At 40.4% G+C, this 18,954-nt stretch overlaps 1 protein-coding gene across 7 annotated transcripts; it reads right to left on the reverse strand.

Annotated features, from left to right (window-relative positions):
• Positions 1-97: 97 nt before the first annotated feature.
• LOC106942984 (rho GTPase-activating protein 21-like) lies at positions 98-17,803 on the reverse strand. Of its 7 annotated transcripts, XM_015026329.1 has the most exons (20): positions 17,695-17,803; positions 17,356-17,434; positions 17,221-17,275; positions 11,627-13,184; positions 8,242-8,388; positions 7,952-8,054; positions 7,823-7,865; positions 7,435-7,560; positions 7,045-7,344; positions 5,453-5,514; positions 5,186-5,331; positions 4,966-5,105; positions 4,687-4,845; positions 4,521-4,599; positions 4,355-4,428; positions 4,171-4,260; positions 3,913-4,080; positions 3,555-3,660; positions 2,497-2,520; positions 98-131 (listed from the first exon to the last, which is right to left on the reverse strand). In XM_015026329.1, the coding sequence occupies exons 1-19, from the start codon at positions 17,759-17,761 to the stop codon at positions 2,501-2,503; spliced, it is 3,522 nt and encodes a 1,173-aa protein (XP_014881815.1). In that variant the 5' UTR covers positions 17,762-17,803; the 3' UTR covers positions 98-131; positions 2,497-2,500. The 7 variants fall into 7 exon arrangements, with proteins under 7 accessions (XP_014881815.1, XP_014881816.1, XP_014881813.1 ...); XM_015026330.1 differs by lacking the exon at positions 98-131 and having other exon boundaries at positions 298-2,520; XM_015026327.1 differs by lacking the exon at positions 98-131 and having other exon boundaries at positions 298-2,838.
• Between the last annotated feature and the right edge of the window lie 1,151 nt (positions 17,804-18,954).

Genomic DNA, 18,954 nt, shown 5'->3' on the forward strand with positions numbered 1-18,954 from the left:
CCCAAAAAAAAAACACCCTAAAATGAAAAAGGAAACTTTTTAAAATAAAAGGTCCGGGGTACAAAAAATTTTTTTTTTTTTTTTTTTTTTTTTTTTTACCTTGGATTTATTGGAGTCAGGACATGCCGTGTCTGCACAAAAACAAGATACTCATCAGTAAACGAAGGAGCTTTAAATGACAAAAACAAGACACTTGAAGCAGAGATTAAGAGAGACAGGATGGACATAATGAGCGCAGCTGGACACAAGCAGATGACACATTTCTGATTGAAGAAGAAGAAGAAGAGGAAGAAGAAGAAGAAGAAGAAGACACAGGAATAGAATCAAGAAGTCAGCACTAAATGCAAAAAAGTGAATAGAGCAGCAGAAGGTGCCTGAGATGGAGAGGAGGTGAAAAACCCGGCAGTAAACGACACAAAAAGCAGCTCATGCTCATGTATCGATGGAACGACGGCACATCGGGGGACAAACACGGCAGTCACAGAGCATCACATGTAGCCACCGACCAGCTGGAGACATTCTTTCCCAACTCAAGACGTCACAGAGGAGGGGGAGTCAATGAGTTTGCTCTAACTGGGGAAATTTCAGGTGGCCCTGAGTGTGTCGGATCGGTGAGTGTGTTGTGAGCGATACCGCAGAGCTGGTACAGGAAGCCTCAATGTAACGGATCTGTCTCGCTCAGAGAGCTCCTGCGGTGAGCTTAAATGTGTAGTCTGTCACTAAGAACAACATAAAAGGCAAAACAATAGTGTGCAGCAAAACTTCAGACTTTAACTGCAGCTAATATGCCTTCCTAAACAAGTACTTACAGAAGCTTTGGACGGCACAGAAACTATAGCAACTCCTGCTTATGACTCCAAAAAGCAACAAAAGGGGGATTCAAATAAAGTCTAATAATTTATCGAGACACTTTAAAAATGCTACTTTTTACTTCATAGCATGTAAAAAAATGTATATTTTTGCACTAAAAAGCCACAAGATTAAAAACCAAGAAAATCCTACAACTGCATAATATGCCGAAAATGTACAGGAATATGTAATGATCATCCAATCCAAAAATCAACCAGTTTTGTTTTTCTTCCAACAGGTGATCAGCAGGTCGAACAATAAATACTTTTATGTTAATTAAGTGAAACATCCCACTTTTTTCTGTTCTATGACGCATGTTGTTTTTAGGTTTTAAACAACATGATGCATTAGTAGGAATAATCTTTAAATATCTTAACTTTCTGTTAGATTCAATAAAATTCTCTCTACATAGAAACCTGCAGCATTTTTTTCTTTTCTTTTTGTCTGATCAATGTGCTTTAATTTTCATTGTTGAATTTAAAAAATCTCTTAAATGAACTTCTATGGTTTACAGCTGGACACGCACTGATAAGTCTGACGGTTTTCAGTTCGACTTTCCCCGACAAGCAGATTTGAAAATCAAAACTCCAGTCTGTTGCTAATCAATACAAAGTACAACTGCTGTTTCCAGGACTTTTTCCAAACTCAAATTTCCAGAACACTCAGTCCTTTAAGGCTATTTTAAGATAGAAAATGTAAAACTTCAGGATGTATTTATCGTTATTTAAATAGAGGGAGGAGGAAGGAAACAAGGAAAGGAGAGAAGAAGAACCAAAGAAAGAAAGGAAGCACACAAAGAAGGGGGCAAGACAGATGGAAGGAGAAGGACGAAGAGGTGGTGAGACAAGAAAGGATGTTGGATATGAAGGAGGAAGGTAGGAAGAAATGAGTTACAAAGAAGGAGAGAAGAAAAAACAGCAGGAAGAAAGGAAATTAGAATATATTTAGATATAACAAAAGGAAGAAGGGAGTGGGATGCTGGACTTATGTTAATCTGAAAAAACTTGTTGAAGTTCAGCTAAATAAGCTGCAGGTTGAACAAACCGCAACGAACGACCTGGACAGCTCCACTGAGCCTCAAAAACCGACTGGTTCATCAATCATTTGTTCTTCTAATTAAACTCTGTGTAGGAGTCACAAAACAACAACCTCACTATCAGACTTAAAACCAATCCTAGATGTTTTTCTTTTCTCCCCTTTGTGGTTTTAGGAACACAATAAGTGAGTGACGTGGTTCTCAAGAGTTATGCAACACAAAGAGATGACGTACTGTACAGCTAGGCGCGTCTGTAGTCAATGGTGCGAAGTCGGGAAATGTAAAACAGAGACAAAAATGTACAAATAAAAACACCACAGACAACAAATAAAATTAAAAAAAAGGTGGCACCTGAAAAAAAGTTTTAAAAAAAAATCACGTAGAAACAATTTAGGCTCCATCTACATGCTCACGATCACTTAATGTGCGACTTGAACGCCTGCACGCCTCTGCATCAGTTAGTTAGAACTGGGCTGGGATGTGGCTGTATGAGTGGATTTGTTTGTGTGTGCCGGGGAACATCCAGCTCAGTCCCGACCCCACGACCCCGCCCTCAGACATCATGACAGATTATGCCACACAACCGGAAGAGAACCTGAGGTTGTCCGTACCATGCTACTTGTCCTTGCGATCAGCTTAAAAGACAACAAGAGACAGCAGAAGGGCTTTCAGAGAAAGTGCAGCAGCGTGGCTCTGTATCCCCTCAGTTTAGGGTACTGGTTTAAATATGAGATGTGCACAGCACAGGAACAATGACAAACATCGACTTCTCTTTCTTTCTTTATCTTTTTTTCCTCCTTTCGGCCAAATTTAAAAGAGCTGCGGGTTACTGCAGACTAGGCAGCTACACTGGGCACAACACTCGTCCTTCTTCCTACAGTCCCAGCTGTCCATCACTGACAAAACAGAGTCCATCAGGGACACCATCGAGTGATAGACGCCGCCCACTTGGCCTGTGTCAAGAGTGGGTAATGCGTGAGTGCTGGACAAGGATAAGGGAGGAGAAAGAACACACTATACACAGAAGGGCACAGGTCAGAAAGGGTTACAACTTCCATTGTTTATGTTTTTTTTTTTGTTTGTTTGTTTTTTATCTCGTTCAAGATTTTCTTTGGGAAAGAACATGCCGGGATTATGCGAGAGATGATGAGGAGGGGAAGAAAAGAACTGAAAGAAAAGGAGTCGTCATTCAACATAGAAAAAGCACAGGGAGAAAAAAAAATGACTTAAGCACAGAAAAAAAAAAGAGTAAAGCAAAGAAATGAACAGAAATAAAACTTGGACAAATTTATATGGGCAGAAATAATAATAATAATAATAATAATAATAATAAAACTAAACAAGAAACAAATGGTGACAAAACAGATTTTTAATTAGAAAATAAATCAATAAAAAAAAAGCTTTGCTGCAAGGTGTTTCTCAGCAATTGTTCAGTGATTAAGCTACTTGATGGTATACACTGAAAAATGACTGAAAAAACTTGCTGTAAAAATACTCACAAAAACAAAGCTGATGTTTTTGTTCTCGCTAAAAGTATTTAAAACAATTAAAAGACGTTTTATAACATTCAGAATTCAAACTATCATCTATCTCATTTGATACATTTCTATCTGCTACTGTAATGCATACAGAATATGGCTGCCGAGAGGAAAAGCTGCTTCTGAGTTACCTGAGACTTCACTGGAAGAGGCAGGAACCCGGCTGATGTTAGTGAGCAGGTGGCCGATATTGGGCACAGGCTGAGACTGCACTGTGCTCTCCTGCTCGACGACAGCCTGCAGGATCGACAAGGGACACAGAAGAAGAGAGGAAAATTATATTCAACCGCATTTTATTTGAAAGTATGCAGTCTAGTAAGAGCTAACTGTAAAGAAAACACAAAAGGTGTTGGAGGTCACCGAAAATCCGAATCGGCAGCCATAAGACTGCGATTGGTGCAGAAACTGCAGCTGTAAGGTAGTAAAAAGTGAAACGATTCAAAGGATCTGAGTACTTTAGCAGCATACTGACAACAAGGTTCCACTTACAACTGGATCTTCACTGCCGTCTTCCATAAAGAACCAGTCAAACTGCTGGACAAGGTTCTCAACAATCTTGCACTGGTCTGGCATGTGATTGACCATGTCGGTCATGTTGTCCTCCGACGTTCTGACCAGCGTCGGACCGAACACGATTGCCAGGTTGCGAGGCTCCATCTAAACACACCGCCAGATAAAGAGGAGTCAGGTTATTTGACAAAATCCTTAAAAGGGGTAAACTCAGGATCTGACAGCGACAGGTCCGACCTTATTCTGTTCACAGTTATCGGAAACCTTTTTTAGGTGAGCGCAAAGGAATTTGAGAGTTTCAAGGTGATGAGTGGGCAATTCATAGACCTGTAAAAAAAACAAAAAGAGAAAATAGTTTCGGCATCAATCAACACGTAATGCTAAGGCTAATTAAATGTCCCTTATGTCAGAATGTACTAACCAGCCTCTTGAGCTCCTTTAAACGCTCCACTGAGTCTTCTGTTCTGCTGGCTTCAATAAATTTATCATACTTCTCTAAAAATAGGACGGAAAAAACCCCCCAAAATATAACTTGGTAGAAGCACAAAAACAAAGCTATTACTATATTTTGACTTTTATAATCTTACCATTTGTAAACAGAGGTTCTGGAAGTTTTCGGAAGAATGCCTTTAATAGACTGCTAATCACGTTAATGTCCCTCCATTTCTGTAGAGATTTAGAAAATAAGCAGAGTTGCATGGCAGCAGGTCATACAGAGGACAATATGAGACAAGCAAGCCGTCGGTCACTCACGTCTTCCTGGATGTCGATGTCGGCCATGCCTTTGGTGTTGAGCTCCTCCTGCATGTTGGAGATGGCAGCGTTGTTTCCAGGAACTCTGTAGATTCCAGTGTACTCCAGTCCTCGCTCCTCTACGACCTGACAGCACACCTCCACGAGCAGCGGAACAAACTGCACGACAATCAGCGGGACATAACTTCGCATACTTCAACAACAACGCAACAAGACGCACTGTTGAACAGTAATATCATACAGACATAAAAAATAATAATAAAAAATAAAAAAACCCACCCTGTTAGTTTGAGCAGGGGGACAATCTTCAAGACGGACACCGAAAGTGATGCCGGCTTGCTTCTTTTCAAATGGTTTCTTCATGATCCCGGCTATGCCGATTTTCCAGGCTCCCCTGTCTCGAGGTGGACTTGATTCATCTGTAAAAGGCCCCAGAAATAAATGAGCCACCTGCGATGACAGATGTTCTAACCACCGTAAATGATCCTGGTGATGTTACCTTTCAGCGCCCTTCGATCCTCTCCCGTTCTGGGCGAATGGGAGCTGTGGCTCCGGCCTTCTGTTTTGCCTCCCAGGAATGCTTGCTTGATGCTGAGCGACTGCCGAGAGGACTTAGGGGAGGGCTCTGATCTGCTGCTGGGAGCACTGGTCAACATACAAAATTAGACAGATTAAAACAGAGACTTCATTTTTGTTTGGCATTCAATTTAAACAGTTGTTTCTTGCTCTAGGTAACCACTAGGGGGCAATGCAGTGCCCTGTATACCTCATCATGTTGTATTCTTTTATCTTTCTGCTGATCAAATCCTGGCTGGTAACAGAACCATTCTGTAAAAACAAGAGAAAATCAAGTGATAATGTAAAATGTAAAAAAAAAACAAAAATCATATGACAATTCATATAAAAAAAAAAAACAATAAAAAACACACAAAAAAATAATCTTATATCCAGAATCTGTGAATTTTCTGCTACCACAGTTGTGACTGGCGAATATCCACTAGGAAACAAAAAAAAACTGATATTTTTCTGATCCGTGAACGTCTCTAAGGTCTATGAGGTGGCATCAACCAGACAGATCTCTGGTGTGAAAGCTATTACTGATTGAAGCATTTTCAAAGTAATTTTTTAGTAATAACTTAAAAGTCAAAGGAAGCACAAAAGCTGTAAAAGAAAAATGTTTCGATAGGATCCCATCAACCACTCAGTCAGGCTGATATAACAGAACTGGACGTTAGTGGGTGCTGGACATTTCCAATTTTGATTTTTTTAAATCAAGACTGGACACAGATGATATTGCCAGGTTAAAAAAAATAAAAAATAAAAAAACGACCACAAGTCAAGTAACATAAAAACGTACTAGATAATAATATCCAAATGCTAATTTTTAAAACTTAAAAGTATTTAAAGTGCAATAAGGGTTTATGCAAATATTTGGTAAATTTGAGACTTTCTGAGAGCTTTAAGATCTCCATGATTTAAATTTGCGCACATACAAGAATTACTAAAAAAACAACTTGGATAAGTTCATTTAAGAAGGTAATTCAAAACTAACAACTAATATTAGATAAAGTAGAAGGTGTGTGAATGGCCATGGCCTTTTAGTTTTGTCACAGAGTAAAGCAAACAAAACACCTGAATAGATCGACAAGATCCATAATAAATGTAACAAAAAAATGTGCATGCGTCAGGAAAATGTATTTTAAAAGAAAGCACTTGGTGAGAAACACACACATTTAAGAATCAGTTAAATGTAATTTTAGGCCCTATATAGAAAATCTGGTCAATATGTGAACTTTTAAGACTTTCAAAATACTTTTTCAGTCCTTCTAGAAACCTTGAAATGATTTTTAAAAAGTCTGATAGTCAAAAGCCCTCAGTCTGAAACTCTATGTAACTAGAGTGAATGAATGAATGGGTGAACGAACATCCTTTTTGGCCTATGATGAACAAAGACCACTCCAAGTATCTAGCTGAAAGAAGTCTTTGTGATCAACTGAGGCTATTGTCATGTTTCCCCTTCACACCCGTCCTTTTTTTTTTTTTCCACTCAGGTAAAACAGGTTTGAAACCAGCTTTTATTCAAGTCATTGTTGACCATTTTATAAATGATGCGTTTGATCCTATCCCATCACTGGTCTGTGTTTTGGTTACACACATATTTGTAAAATCTCATCAGGCAGCTTGTTTTTGTCCTCCATTAAACAGCTACTGCAATCCACACTGATGATATCAGTGGAGGAAATAATGACAGCATGAGGGTCAACTCATCAGATGGTAATTAATGATCTGACTTGGCAACACACATACACACACACACACACACACACACACAACAAGAATCTGTCTGCCCACACACACCTCCTCATCCGGGTTACTGTTTTCCTGGATGACCCTGATCCATGAGAGCATGTCTTCTCTCCCCTCCGCCTGGAACAGATACTCGCAGTCTGAGGTGGTTAACCGCAGCACATTCTTGCGTCTCGTTTCGCTGTAGGAGATGTCAATCAGACAGGCCTTGATGCTAATTCGGAGCGGGTCCTCGTCAGACTGGGATGCGGCGTGAGACAGGGCATCCTTCTTATCCTTGTAGAGGGTCAGGGTGTGGCCTTGTAAGATAGCATACATCTGTTTCCAGGATCTCATGCCTCCACCAACACGCTGCAAATTGAAAGACAGAAGTCCTTAAATGTCACATTTTTTGAGTAATGAACGGGGCTCGTGCAGGAGTGCTTGGGCATGACAGAGTACCTTATTCTTGTCTGTGCTAAGTTGCCTGAAGTTAAGAAGCCCTTCTTTGGAAGAATCAGCAAATACATCTAAAGAAGACTCTCTACGAGATCCAGAGTCCCCAGTGGGTTTATGCCCATCCAGTGTCTGGAAGAGTGAAAAATAAAGACATTTTCTGGCATTACTACATGACAGCAGAACATGACATGAAACTGAGTCAGAGGGGAGGATGACATACAACAACGATTTAGAGATAGGAATAGACTTATCCAAACCTAAAAGAATTGTTTTCACCAAGTAAGCACAACAAAGATTTAATATTAGAAAATTACGGCTTTTTGAAATACAACGGAGTGCATTAAAGTTCATAACTTTGAGACGAGCATCAAATGGTTCTTTAGCTCCTTACCTTTCTCAGGCCTCTGAAACTGGCCATATGTTTGCTTGCAGATCTTTTTTCACAGTGGTAAAGAAAAAGGCCAAGTCAGACTAATATGAATTGCCAAAGACAAAAGAACAAATCTCAGCATGAACTTACCCTCTTCTCTCCTCCTGATAGTTATCCAGACCCTCGTCATAAGACTTTGATCGCTCTGTTTTACCAGCAGAGTCTGAGTCCAACAAAGCACTTCGCATAGACTCTGAACATAGACGGTACAAATATGAAATTACTGTTTATTTTGCAACCCAAATGTCATAAAAAATGTCATTAAATCCAGGATCAATATCATCTATCAAGACAAAACAATGATGTGATATTACAGAAAAAAAAAGAAGAAATGCACTATTATTAACCATAATGGCAATAGCCAACCCAATGGCATTTACCTTGGTCATGTGACAGCTGTCGATGAATAGTTGGACATGGTGAGCCTTGACTGGAGGGTGCTGTCGCTATGGATGGTGCAACAGATATCACAGCAGAGGGAGGGATGGGAGCAGCCTCTCGGTCAACACTGGGGCTGACTGGCTCATCTATGAATCGATAAAATATTCAGTGTGAGCAAATTAACTTTGAATCGTTCTGTTCTCAGGTACAATGCATTTCTATACACTGTATATGCCTGCATTACAAAAAGCCAGTGGATCTTAGACTCACTGGGCTAAACTGAAAAGATTGGTACTTTAGCAATTATCTGAGGGAATTTCTCAAGGGAGGAGAAAAACAGCGGAACAGATAGCTTTACAATGCACTTTTTAATTAATTTTAAAGATGTCCATCAAAAACTGTTGTTGGGCTCTTTAGGCCTGAAACAGCTCAAAGTACAAAGCTGTTCTCCGTAGCCAAGGGGCTTTTGGAGCTAAATTTAAAAGCAACTGTCCTACTTCCTGCCTGAACCCAACTTTGAAACCGGGCATAGAAATAAGGATGCCACCATCTCTCTAACAAGGCTTCTACTAAGGCTATTTTTAAAAGTTATATCCATCATTGATAAACTCTAGGGGGTAACAGTCTTGTATTTTCTTCTAAAAAAGCAACCTACAGTAATTAAGAGCAATGTGTGATGAAGTGGTGCTTACAACATGATTCAGTAGGAAGTAGCCTTTGCAGAACAGAAGTAAAGTTTTACTGCGTCAAGAACTACCAGGCAGGAAAGTGTAAGTGCTGATTCAGAATTAAAGATTTAACGGAGAGGTTGGGTGTCCATGAGATCATCCTAAAAAATATGAATACTTTAAGACTGACAGAACAGAAAGCAAAATCTGGGCCTTATGGTCATGCCAATGTTTAGGGGTAAAGGAATTTCATCTTTTTTTTTTTTTTTTTTTCCCCCATCTCTCCTCATGTGAAAAATCTTTGTAAACAATTGTGTGTGAGATTGTTTCTGACTGGGAGAATACAGTTGCATCCAAAATTACAAACTGCCTTCTGCAACCCCTTCATGACAAGCATCTTTAGCATTTAGTAGAGCCCTGTTAGCTGAAACAAAGTTGATTCATAGATAAGACTCCTGCTGTTGGAACCCCCCCCCACCCCCCCACCCCCAAGTCTCATGAAGTGATTAGCATGTTGCAACCACTTTTTTCAAACCCCACCACAGATTTCCAGATGGCTATGTTGACCGGTCTAGTAGCTTCCAGGGCTTCTGAAATGAAGCACTTACGGACTTTAAGGGTCACTCAAACACTGCCATGCTTCACTGCCCACAATGTTCTTTTCAATGTATTATTTGTCCTTTAGACAAACTGTTGATTCTTAAGGCCAAAACATTAAAATTTTGATTCATTGCAGCAGAACAGAATTCTCAAATGTCTTTGGCTTATCCATATATTTGTGAGCAAAGAGGAGTCGTGTTTTTTTCTGATGCTTTTTTTTGTCAGCAGTGGTGAAAATCTTTGCAACAGACAAGGAGTTCTTCAGCATTTAGTTTAGCTGAAATTTCAATGGTTGCTGCCTCTAAGACTGCCGCCGGTCTTTTGTTGTCAGTTGAGGGTTTTTGACCACCTGCCTCCTCAGGAATGTGATGAAAGTCACTGACAGCTTACCCTTTTCTGCCATGTCCAGGAGGCATAGCTGCTCTTCCTTTAACTTAAAAAAAAGCAAACTGTGCTTCTAAGGTGATCTCAGAGAACATTCAGATCCTCCTTTGTCATGTTTTTTCTTAATTTTGTCCTTGTTCATCTTAGGCAACGATCGCTTTTATTCAGAAGAGATCATACCCAATTCAGGGGTTTGAAACATTTTCATATTTAGAATAGGAAAACCTAAAATGCAATGCATGGAATTTTACTAATTTAAAACACTATTCTCCTTAACTGAGATACAAATCCCACAGTGTTGTTATTGTAAATGAGAATTTGTTCTGAATAAGTCATCTGGTTAAATAAATAAAACGCAAAAACAAAAAAAAAAAATCACAGTTGCTGTCTGCTTTGTCCAAACCTGGACTTTCAACTAAAGTCAGACCAAACCAACAGCAGAACAGACCTAACAACCTTTATCCAAATTAGACAAAATGCTAGTTTAGTACTGCAGTCTCAAACGGATTCAACAACTTCATGACAAGCATCTTTATCATTTAGTAGAGCCCAGTTAATCTGAAACAAAGCTGATTCATAGCTGGAGACATCAGTTTCTGGCACAAGGTTTCTGAACAGAGGTGTCCTGTTCATTTATATTTTGGGTTAGCATGTTGCGACCACCTTTTTCAAAATCCCACCAGAGATTTTCAGATGGTTATGCTGACAAGCCCAGTCTGCATATTTCTACTTTTCAGATTGAAAATTGCAGAAAAAAAAGAACAAAAATCAAGAAATGTTTATGTAAAATATCTGTTGAAAATGAAGGTGTTCGCTATCTGCTTTAAGACGTCAACGATTTATGACATGTAGTAGGAGTTCTTTTGGTTTTTAAGAGAGAAGTGTGGCCTACAGTGATGTGTGTGAGATGCTGGTCGGCTTGTTCTGTACGATGGACAAGCCCTCGCTGAGAAAGCTAAAAGGCATGAAACATGTTATGTCTGGAGAGGGGGGCTGACTCCGGCTCACTGCTGAACTCAGGACAAAACTAAAACACGACTCTTTCTGGCCTAACAGAAGGACAGACAAATATTCACTATACATAATGGATAACAGACAAGGAAACAATTAACAGAAATATATAGGATATTTTGAAAGATAATTTTTGTAGAGATGTTAATTTATATGTTCTTTTAGCACTGCAATTAATGTAGTACTTTGCTCACACCCAGGCAAATACGGATGTTAATATTTATTATATATATATATATATTGAGAAAACTTACAGTGTAAAACAAAAACAACCAGTGAAATTTTCTCAATTTTGGCTCTGAACCCCTACAACTTTGTAAACCCTCAGACCGCAGTTTCTGAGATCCCAACAATTTAATCACAGCAGCATCCATTACTCTGCTGTTCGACCACTATGAGCTCACTGTCAAGAGACAGCATCCAGGAAAACAATGCATTAACAGGGGGGGACTTCACTACATTACAAACACCACTTTACTCTGTCATGGTTAATTCAAAAGCATCTCAAACCCACTCTGATCAATAACGTCTCCCTATAGAGGCTAGTTTACCTCTGAATCTCCTAAGCCCATCAAATAAAACTGTTAAATTTAAGTTGTTCGTCATGCGTCTACTGAAACTCTTATAATAGCGCTTACAGTGTTATTCTATTACATTTTGCTACAGTCCCAGTTGCCATGCCAACATGGTCAGCGAGGCAATAAACCGATTACTGTCTTACCGATGAATGGAATGGCGTCCAGGGACTCGTCCAGGTTGCTGGAGCAGGAGTTGTGACGTTGCTCCTCAAGGCGGCGCATATGTATCTCTCGCCGTGTATCGTTTGGAAGCCAGCAAGCCGCCACGTCTGCCGTAGAGTCCGCTCCTTCGTCATTCACCGCCAGGATGTAGGAGGGGTGCCGCAGTGGGCTGGGGTTCTTTCCACTGTGAGGTTTCTCCCTCATTACCACCGCAGGTTCTGAGGGGCTTTGACCGTTTACCTGACTTTGAGAATCTTGGTGGGCTGTTTTGAGGATGCCAGGCCTCTGAGGGATCTCTCTTGCAGCAGAGCTCGACGAAGACCTGATTCCAACTACTGTTGCGTCTCTGCCTGCCTCAGAGATCTGTATGGTTTCTGACCTCATCCTGTTCTGGCCTGGTTGGCTCGTGTGGCCTAGATGGTGTGCTGGGACTGAAACTCTTTGGTTGGTAAAAGAATGTTCAGTGCTTTTCCCAAAAAGCATGTCAGACAGCATCGGTGAGGAGCGAGTCTGAAGGGAATCTGGACCTTTAGAGAAAAAATGTGGGTTTGGTGCTCCTCTCATACTGCTGCTGTATCCAGCCGAAGGCCTGAAGGGCACAGCGTTTCTGGGCATCGCTTGCCGGCTGGGCCTTGTGCCTTGGTCTGCCCTTGGATACCCTGCTCTCCTCTCACTGGGCCGAGACAGCTCAATAGGTTCAACATAGTCTATGGAATGAGATCGAGCTTTCAGAACCAGGGCATCTTGGGACACACTTCGAGGGGGCCAGTTCCTTGGATTGCTTATTTTCTCTGAATTCCTCATCCGGTCCTGTGAAGCACTGCGTGGGGCAGCCTGAAAATGGGGTGGAGGTCCGTGGTATGATCGTTCATGGGAGGTACTCCTGCGCCGTATCCCTTTAGGAACCCAGTCTCCTCTGGGAATGTGAGAAGCAGCTGCAAAGGAGGGCTGACCTGCAATTCGAAAATTGTCCAACCTCTCCTGAATTGTCCGACTACCATGGGAATGGATACCTTTGTTGTCAATGTACTCCCTGTATGTCTGGTAAGTGCGCCAGTCAATGTTCTGATGGTTGCTTGGGTAGTTAGGTGCTTGACTTGCAAAGGGAACCATTCCTGGACCGCTGGGATAGATGTCGGCCTTTCGAGGGAAAGGATACTGGGCCAGTGACCCCGGTCTTCCCCTAACATAGGCAGGGTCCATGAAATCAACCCTCTGTGCCGAAACCACACGCCCCATGTGTGCCGAGTTGGGAGGAACCACCACAGTCCTAACGCTGTCATTGCGCATGCACACCGCTGTTTGGCTTTTGGAATACTGGCGTGGAGGAGATGGGGGCACAGTGATTTCCTTACGATACCCATAATCAAGAGATGCTGCTGGACCCCGGCAGACCTGCCCCGACGGGTCTGTCGCCTGGGCCATGCCCGTGGGCTTACAGTCTACTCTGGGGTAGCATACCACTGGTGGGTCAGGGATGTGACTAGCATTTCCACTGTAGCTATTGTAGCCACGCAGGTAGGCATCCTGGGAATAGGCCTGAAGACAGAGCAAGAAAGCCATGTTACAAGAGAGGCGTACAAACAGCAAGTGTGTGCAAGATTAAACAGTGTGGCGCTAGATGCTTAAAGACAAGTCAAGTGTGATATTGAAAATGTTACTGGACGCATGTGTAGGCAGTGCCCGCTTCAGTGAGTGAGTGAGTGGAGGCGTTTCAAACAGCTGAGCAGTGTCAAAGCTCTTCATCTGCTCCTTATTTAGAATTGACTTGGTAATACTAGTGGATAGCTCACTTCATACTACAGAAAAAAAAACATTTATTTCTAAACAGCTGCTCATTTATCATCGATTTTTTAAATTACTGGTCAGGATAGTCTCTGCCACTGTTGGCAAAGACACAGAAATACATTCAATTATAAATACTATGAACAACATCATATTTGGAGGGGGAAAAAAAAGTCACAATACAATCACAAAATGGACAGACGCACAGATCACAGTTACATACCTCAGACTGACAGACTAACCTCTTACAGGCAGCAGGATGCCGAGGTCTCATACCGAATGTGCTATAATTATCTTTCCTAGTTATCATGGATTAGTACAAAGTCTAAACTATTTCCCTGACGGTCCTAGCAAAAAAAAAAAAAAGAAAAAAAAATCCAAAGTAGGAACGTAAAATATAAACAATATCTATTTTTGCTACTCACAACAAGCACTAAGGAAAGGTATGAGGACTTTGGCCCTGTTACAGTACAACCTTACAATAAAACTGTGCGAGCCACAGCAATCAGTGCTAAGCTAAGTTCCTCCCTTTTTAAGTATGACTGTAACCAGTTCAGAGGTCAGCAGCCTTTATGAAACTGATGACATCCGACATAAAAAGATGAGAAAGAGGGCGAGGCTTCACTGAGATTCCAGCTGGATGCCAACTCGAGCTTTTAATCTAACAGCTACTGCAGGCACAGTGCATCGGCCATGTCTGCAATCTAAACATTTGAGCCACTTATCACATATTTGATCATAAACATAAATCCAAGACAGCTGCGTGGTAGTAATTTACAACCACTCGAAAGAAATCCTGGGATGCTGATGACATGCATGACACATGCAAAATGATACAGCAGGTACGACATGTGGCAGGTACCAATTGTACCCTTTCCTTACCAGATTAGTTGTTTCTTTAGAGAAAGGCTGCCATTACAGCAAACGAACACGAGAGCATTGAGGAATCATGGGAGAAGAAGATGACAGCAGAGCAGAAAGCACATATTGTAAGAAAAATAACTGGTTCCAAGAGCACAGAAGATGAATCAGCCATAGCAAAGCCTGGGACTGACATGCTAAAAATACACTGGAGTTGCAGCGGCGGCACACAAGGATGAGAGAGCAAAGATGTATCAAGGGTTGCCACGTTACAACCTGCCTGTGACACTCTGTCCTGGTCGAGGTGGCAGAAGCTGAAGCATGGTTCCCATACTGCCGTTAGGTCTCCATGGCTTCATCCATCTTCAAACAGAATATTACGCTAACTGAACAAGGTGTCTCCAGTCTGTGTCGCCCTCTCTCTCTTTTTCCCTCCCTGCTACTGCTCACATGACAGAAGCAGCAGCTGCTGATTATACATTCAACTGTGATGGTACAGCTCCCCCTCCCACTTCTTCCTCCTCCCTCCTTTTTTCACTAAGCGTCAACCTGTTTGAAACACAGAGCAGTCAGCTGATTTTATCCTCTGGTTTAAGCTCATCATTCACGCTTTCCCCTCCGTTTTCCCTGCTCACTGTTTCCTCTGCTTTATAGCGGACTATTCCCTCCCTTTTCTGCTCCATAAATGTTCTACTCTCTCTCTTTGCTAAGCAACTGCTGCCCGTCTCCAAGCTCTCAGTGCTTGCTGCCGCCTACAGTGTCGTGTCTCTCCGCTAGCATCTGCGATAATCCTCTGATTTTTGCAGAAAGATCATAGTTTGCTTGTGTACACCTCAGATATTTTCGTGTTGCCGTTTTTCATTGGCTGAGAAACAATGTGGTGAGAGGTATCACAGCACACAGCGTAGGAGAGTGAACTGCATAAATGACTACAGACAGAAAAAGAAGCAAGCCAGGAGGAGGACGCTCAGGGAAGAGGGTGGAGTAGCACTGAACTGGATAAGACAGAGGACAAAATGAACTTACTAAAAATGAAAAATGAAATTTTCTCAGAGTGCTGTGAAAAAGTACTTGCAAATTTCCTCCGTTTTTGTTTTTGCTTTTTGACACTTAAATGTTTCATACCATGAAACAAATTCAAATAGCTGACAAATACAACCTGAGTGAATATAAATCAGGTTAATTTATTAAGGGAAAAGTTATCAAAAGCCTGATCCCGAAAGAAAATCTAAGGGCCTCATCTTATTGAATCGTGTATTTCCTATTCATGATTACCTGATAACTGCCAGATCTGCAGAATCAAAAAGATCATGTCTGACAAGATCTTGAAATTCAAGAAAAGATGAGAAAGTTATTGACATCTATTAGTGTGGAAAGTGTTACAGAGCTATTTCTAAGGCTCTGGGACTCCAACAAACCAAGGGGAGAGCCACTAGTAACAGACAGAGAAAACATGGAACAGAGGTAAACCTTGAAAGGAGCGGATGATCAACCAAATGTACTCCAAGAACGCATGGATTCATTCAGGAGATTGTGAAAGAACGACAACAAAACCTAAACCACTGAAGACGTCGCTTAACTGAGTGAAGGTCAGAGTTCATGATTCAGCAACACGAAAGACAAAGTTACAAGGTGAAAACTGTAGCTGACCAAAAAGAACGCCAAGGTTTGTTGGTTTGGATAGATTTTCCCCTGAATCAATGGCATCATAATTGTTTTGTTATTTTATTGATCAACAACAAAATTAAAATTACAATGTATAATGATTACTTAAAGAAACACGCCCCAACTTCCCTTAAGAAATTAGTGCTCAGGAATTCAATCATTTAATGAATTAAATAAAGTAACAATATTTCCAATATCTAATATTTTAGAATAATGAATAGAAAATAATTCAATATGTGCTTTTTACACAAATAAATATTTATCATTACAACATCACACGTGCTAAGTAGATGAGTGTTCAGTTAGTAATAAGTATTCAATGTGGCCCTTAAAAATCTCCAGGGACGCATACCTGTCGAGCAAATATCTTCCCAGTTTTATTGTGGTGTTCAAATCAAAAACCCACTAGCAGACTATAAAAAGCCCTTAGAAATTGATTACTGTCCAAAAAGAATCTGCAATGGATTTACTCTGGATATGGAACAGAAGAGAACATCTTGATTTAGCAGAATCGATAGTAGCTACCTACGGCTCCCTGCAGCATGCATAAAAGATTAATGATGAGATTTCAAGCCTGCTAAGGTAAGAGGGTTTCCCTCTGTGACACTTGGGGGACACACGCAGTGTCATGGCATTGCATTTTTAAGGTTCATTTAAAACTGGTGAAGAAAAGCAAGAACGTTTGCCACAAACATTAAGATTAGCCTAATTACTAAAAGCACCAGATGAAATGTGAATTAATTGTAATGTTCATGCTGCCATAATAAGCTGCTCATTTCTGAAGGAGTTAAGACAACCATTTGAAACACATTTTATTTATAAGTTTGGATAATACGATTTTGTCCAAGTCAGACAGCTTGCTAAATTTTCTGGTGCTTTTCTGCAGATATTTATTAAATATATAAAACCTTTAATATAAAACCCAAGACCTACAAAGCTGGAGTATATATTTTATCTCATATTAATGTCATCCAAGTGTATTTTTGTGATGCATCATCCAGCAGTGAATTTAGGGCATTTCCGCAGTGGTGTCAGCTGCAGTTCTGGAGGACAGAAAGTCTCTTATGGCCTGATTAGGAGGCCCAGATAGAGAGTTCTGATGAGAAAGGCTGGTTGTCTGGATCTCATGACTACTGCCCCAACATAAACACTTTAAAACTAGAGCAGCTCCAGGATGGACCAGAAGTTATTCCAAATTAAAAAAAAAAAAAAAAAAGTTTTTTCTTCATAGTCTTTTAGGATATGATGAAAAACTCAATCTCACCAGTTGCAGTACGTCCTCATCTTTTGGCATCACACAAAGCTCAAGAACGTCACCACTGAAAAAAGGAAAGGGGAGTTTTTAAACAGAAAAATTGCGCCAAATAAACCAAAATTAATCAAACTCTCGCCATCTTACCTGTCTTGGATCAAAGTTATCACCTCAGAATAAGCTTTTCCGATTATGCTGGCTCCATTCACCTTCACTATTCGATCACCTATTCAACAACAGAGGTCTCATCCAGAGGTTTGCAAGCAGTGTGCTAAGCAAATAAAGCATTTAACAGATGCACAGGAAAACAAAAAGGAGCATAAAAATCAGCAGAAACTATACACCTGCTGGCTGATTAGCAGATCAGCAACAGCACAATGAAAACATGGTTAAACACGCCTCTACTTACAGTCTTTCTGCCTGTGAATGGAAATGTCCAAGCGTTTAAAAATAATCTGAAAATAGTTCATGCTGACTGAGTATTACCTGTACAAAGGCCAGCTTCATGAGCAGGACCCCCTTCCTTGACTTGTTTCACAAAAATAGTGTCCATTGGCTCTAACCTATTTCTCTGCCTCCCTGGGGAAACACAGAAATGAAAATTAATTATGCCAGTTGCTTAAAATGTTGACAAATTATAATTTAAATGTGCCTATTTTTATATATTATAGCAGGGGGAAAAAAAAAAAATCAAACCAAAAAAAAAATGTAAAAAAAAAAAAAAAAAAAATGCCTCTTGCAAGAAATAAAAGAAAAACAAACAGTTTCGTTGAAAACTAGTACCTGGGTATTTGTTTTGGGATAATTCTTGTCTACTGCTAAGACAGACAATGAGTCATTAATAGAGTCAATCTGTGGGGTTTTACGGACAAGGATCAGAATGACCAAACACAGGAAAACCTGTTTGCTCATGCTGCCCGTGTCTCCTAGCAGCTGCATGGCCACGGAAATAAAAGGAGAAAAGAAAGAAAGGAGGAGCGGGGCAAAAGAAACTAAGGAGAAAGAGTGACAGAGTGCTCAGCTGCACACCTCCCACTCTTTCCTTGTAAACTGAGAAATAGCTGTGGGCACAGCCAGAGAGTGGCTAAAATACTTCCCCAGTAGTTAACATTCTGGTGGTGAGTCAGCACACACTACCTTGCTAAGTCCAGCAGACGTGAACTCGAGCATGAGATCACATGACCGTTTGTGGCTGTATGTGCCATTTAAAATGTACACAATAGTCAATAACTCAAATAAGGAGGAGAACAAACTTATAAACCAGTTACCTTATTAAAAGAGTCGCATAATTTGACTCAAAAAGGAACCAAATGATTCCACGGCCTGTTTAAGCTCCAAACCGCACAAACTTGTGAACTTATTTTGTACACTTTAAACACAACAGATTAATCACAAAGAATCATATCATGGGAATTCCCATTACATAATAAACAGAAAAGTCTGTTAACTAAAGCTGGAAGAAACACACCCCCTCTGGTGGTGTGCTTTGGAGCTGCAGCTCCATTTCTTCAAGGACTATTCTTGAATTAATGCGTGAACAGACACTTTGACACTACAAATCACAATTCAGAAGACAAACTACTTATGTTATTTCTTCATTCTGGAAAAAAACTATAAATAATGAGATACTGATGTCTTCTTCACAGCTTGGGTGCAACAACCTAAAAAAAAAAAAAAAAAAAAAAAAAAAAATTATATTAAAATAATTAATATTTTTTTTTTTTGTTTTTTTTTACAAAAAAAAAA

This window comes from Poecilia latipinna, unplaced genomic scaffold (genome assembly GCF_001443285.1).
Source record: "Poecilia latipinna isolate Pla-1442-1.1 unplaced genomic scaffold, P_latipinna-1.0 Scaffold4755, whole genome shotgun sequence".
NCBI classification, from domain to species: Eukaryota; Metazoa; Chordata; class Actinopteri; order Cyprinodontiformes; family Poeciliidae; genus Poecilia; species Poecilia latipinna.